At 34.6% G+C, this 3,223-nt stretch overlaps 1 protein-coding gene across 1 annotated transcript in view; it reads left to right on the top strand.

Moving 5' to 3' along the window:
* Positions 1-3,223, top strand: part of LOC103581875 (thyroid receptor-interacting protein 11-like) — a gene marked incomplete at its 5' end in the record, with an annotated part of 24,870 nt that overhangs the window by 10,443 nt on the left and 11,204 nt on the right. The window contains 2 exons of the mRNA XM_008563602.1: positions 5-226; positions 332-857. Coding sequence (XP_008561824.1) covers positions 5-226; positions 332-857 — 748 coding nt within the window. The remainder of the gene's footprint in view (positions 1-4; positions 227-331; positions 858-3,223) is intronic.

The following is a 3,223-nucleotide window of genomic DNA, read 5'->3' as shown; positions in this document are numbered from 1 at the left end:
GGAGGTATCTCAACTGAATATAATCAAGGATCATCTTGAAAAGGAAATTAAACAGCAACAGAAGATGATTGAAGATCAAAGGCAGAGGAAGATTCAACTACTTCAATCTTTACAGGAGCAGAAGATGGAAATTGATGAGTTTAAGTACCAGCATGAGCAAATGAATGTCACACACACCCAGCTGTTTTTAGAGAAAAATGAGAAAATTAAGAATTTGCAAAAAGCAGTCGAACAAATCAAAACCCAGTTGCGTGATAAACGACAGGACATTCAAATGGAGAATCCTGATATTTTACAAGAAACAAGAGTTCAGGGCCTNATTTCATCCCAGCTCTCTTCTGAAAAAGTTGCAACAATTAGAACTCTCCAGGAAAATAATCTCAGATTCTCTGATTTGAGTGCTTCCACCTCGGAGCTAGAAGGAAGAGAACATGAACAAGCCGATTCAGAAATTAAGCAGCTAAAGGAGGAAAAAGATGTCTTACAGAGGTTACTTAAAGAAAAAGACCTTTTAATCAAAGCCAAAAGTGACCAATTACTGTTTTCAAATGAAAGTTTCACTAACAAAGTGAATGAAAATGAACTTTTGAGGCAGGCAGTAACAAACCTGAAGGAGAGAATATTAATTTTAGAAATGGACATTTGTAAACTAAAATGGGAAAATGAAAAAATAGTAGAAACATCCAGGGTAAAGGAAGCAGAATATCAAGCATTACAGGAGACTAATATGAAGACTTCTATGATGCTGCGAGAGAAAGAGTTTGAGTGCCATTCGATGAAGGAGAAGGCTCTTGCTCTTGAGCAAATACTGGAAGAAAACGAACGGGTATGTTCTGGTTGGAGTATTGTAGAGGGAAGTTGGGGGTGGAGGAGACTTCTTTGTTTCAGTTACTTTATTGATATCATATTTGAAGAGGACAACGAATTTGTTCATTTAGAAATATTCAAGATACAGTCATGTGTTGCTAAACAGTGGGGATGCACTCTGAGAAACATCATTAGGCAACTTCGTTGTTGTGCGAACGTCAGAGAGTGTACTTACACAGACCTAGGTGGTATAGCCTACTACACACCCAGGCTGTATGGTATAGCCTATTGCTCTGACTACTGTCGGATACGTGATCAGTCATGGACCAAAATGTTTTTATGGGGTACGTGACTATAGTTGATTTGAGGCATCTGGAAGTTTCTCCCTCAAATTATTACATATTTCCAAGTACTTTTAGTAGTAGGTTAATTTTTTACAGCCTGCTAAGTAGGAAAAAAGAGTATAGTAGCAATTAATACCCTTAGAAAATAGAAATTTGTTACAAGAGAAATTTTAAAGTCACTTAAAAACATTTTAGGCTTATTTCAATAGCTGCTAGTAGTGGTTAACATCTTAGGGATTCTTATATGTAAAGGAAAGCCCTGTGAAATGCTACGTCTTTAAACATTAGCTACAGTAAGAAATGCGCTTTACATTGTGACATAGCAGCACGTGTCCGTGTGTGTGTAAAACCGAAAAGTTTCAAGAACCAGAAATTACCCTTACTACATGTGATACACTATTAAAAAAAACACACCCCAAAACAGTGCTGCATAAACCATTGAACTGATTTTTAAGAATCAATTAGTCATAACCTGGAATTTGAAAGGTGTTAGCCAAGTGTAGTAGTTTTCACATAGTAAACTCAGTAAATACTGTAATCCCAGCTCTGTCACACATGTGACTTTTGGTATGTTTTGACCTTATTGGTTTTCTTATTTAACCATCATATGGAGGGTCATAACAGTTATATGGAAAGTGTCCATAGCTTTTCATAGAATTAAATTTTTATATGCATTTCATTTTAATAAGAATTATTGAAGATCTCCTGTTACATCATACTATGATAGGTGCTGTGTAGGGCTTGTTTGGTAGTGCCTTTCTACTCTAATTTCTATACTTTTACTAGTAGAAATTTGGAAAAGAGTTGATAGGCAGAACAGTGGAGTATTCAGCAAGTGCTTCTTGAGCATTTACATGTTGCCAGGCGCAAGATAAACTTCTTTTGTCAATTAAGTTCTCTCTTAGAGTCTTGGATTAAAGTTGTGAAGACTTCATTTCTTCTTCTTGGCCATATATCTGATTAAATAGGTACACTCATGGTCAATGTCGAGGTGTTCTCGTCCTTCAGAGATAACTTTTTAGCCTTAGTGGTACTGGTCTATAATTGGTGTGAAAAAGACTCTTAGAGGGTCCAGCTTCCTATTACTAACCAAAATTAGCTACAGTGTCTTATGGCTGTAAGACTACAACAGAAGGAATGTAGAACAAGTCTTTTGTTTTATTATTTTTTTTTCTTTTGCAGTTTTGCATTTTGTACAATTTAGTTCTACTTCATTGACATTTACACATCTAAAGTGTGCAGATTTTGTTCGGGCTCTCCTACCTTTTAGGAATCTTCCCTAAGTCAAGTATTTCTAAAGTATTGTATTCCTTGAGGGTAATTCATATGAAATATTCTATCCCAGGGCTGTTCCAAAAGTTCATGGAAATGTCAATATTTTCTTTTAATTCTGTTTTGTCACAAAATTTTTCAAGTACGCTCATGTAATTTGAGTACCTTTAATAGTACATTCTGAGTATTATAAATTACATATTTTGGGGTGAGAGGGGATGTTCTCAGCAGGAGATCTTCAAGTCTATTTAATTTCTCAAGCATTTGCTCTTTCTCTGTAATATGAAAAAGGAAACTAATTGAAAAACTATTTGGAAAATATTGGCCATCCTATTTGGGAGGGGATGTTGAAGTAAAAGGAACAGATAGTTTTATGTTTTGGTTCTATGATTTATCCTGAGGGAAACATTATATATTCTCAAAGAAATGAAAGTTTTCATAATAACTTAAAATAATACTTAACTATATGTAGATTCATTTGATATGCACATTTACAACAGAGAAAAGACCTGGCTGTAAACAGCCTGACACTTTTCTGTGTTTGTTAGAATTCCAGGTATCATTTGACATTCATGACTCTACTTTTGCAATGAAGGGTTATCTTTTTTCTTCTGTTGTTAATATATTGTACTTGTATGGAATAAATTTTTATTATTGTCCAGCAAGATATCATTCCAAAGTTGCTTTCATTACGTTGTTGCCAAAATATTCTTTTAAAATAGACTGTACATATGAAATAATTTCCTTTTTATCTTTTTCTAGCTGCTGACACTTACTTTTCTTGAACAACAGTTGTGGGT

The sequence above is a fragment of the Galeopterus variegatus genome, unplaced genomic scaffold (genome assembly GCF_000696425.1).
Source record: "Galeopterus variegatus unplaced genomic scaffold, G_variegatus-3.0.2 Scaffold14162, whole genome shotgun sequence".
In the NCBI taxonomy this organism is placed as follows: Eukaryota; Metazoa; Chordata; class Mammalia; order Dermoptera; family Cynocephalidae; genus Galeopterus; species Galeopterus variegatus.
Note: the sequence above shows the minus strand (reverse complement) of the source record. Positions and strands in the feature narration are given on the sequence as shown.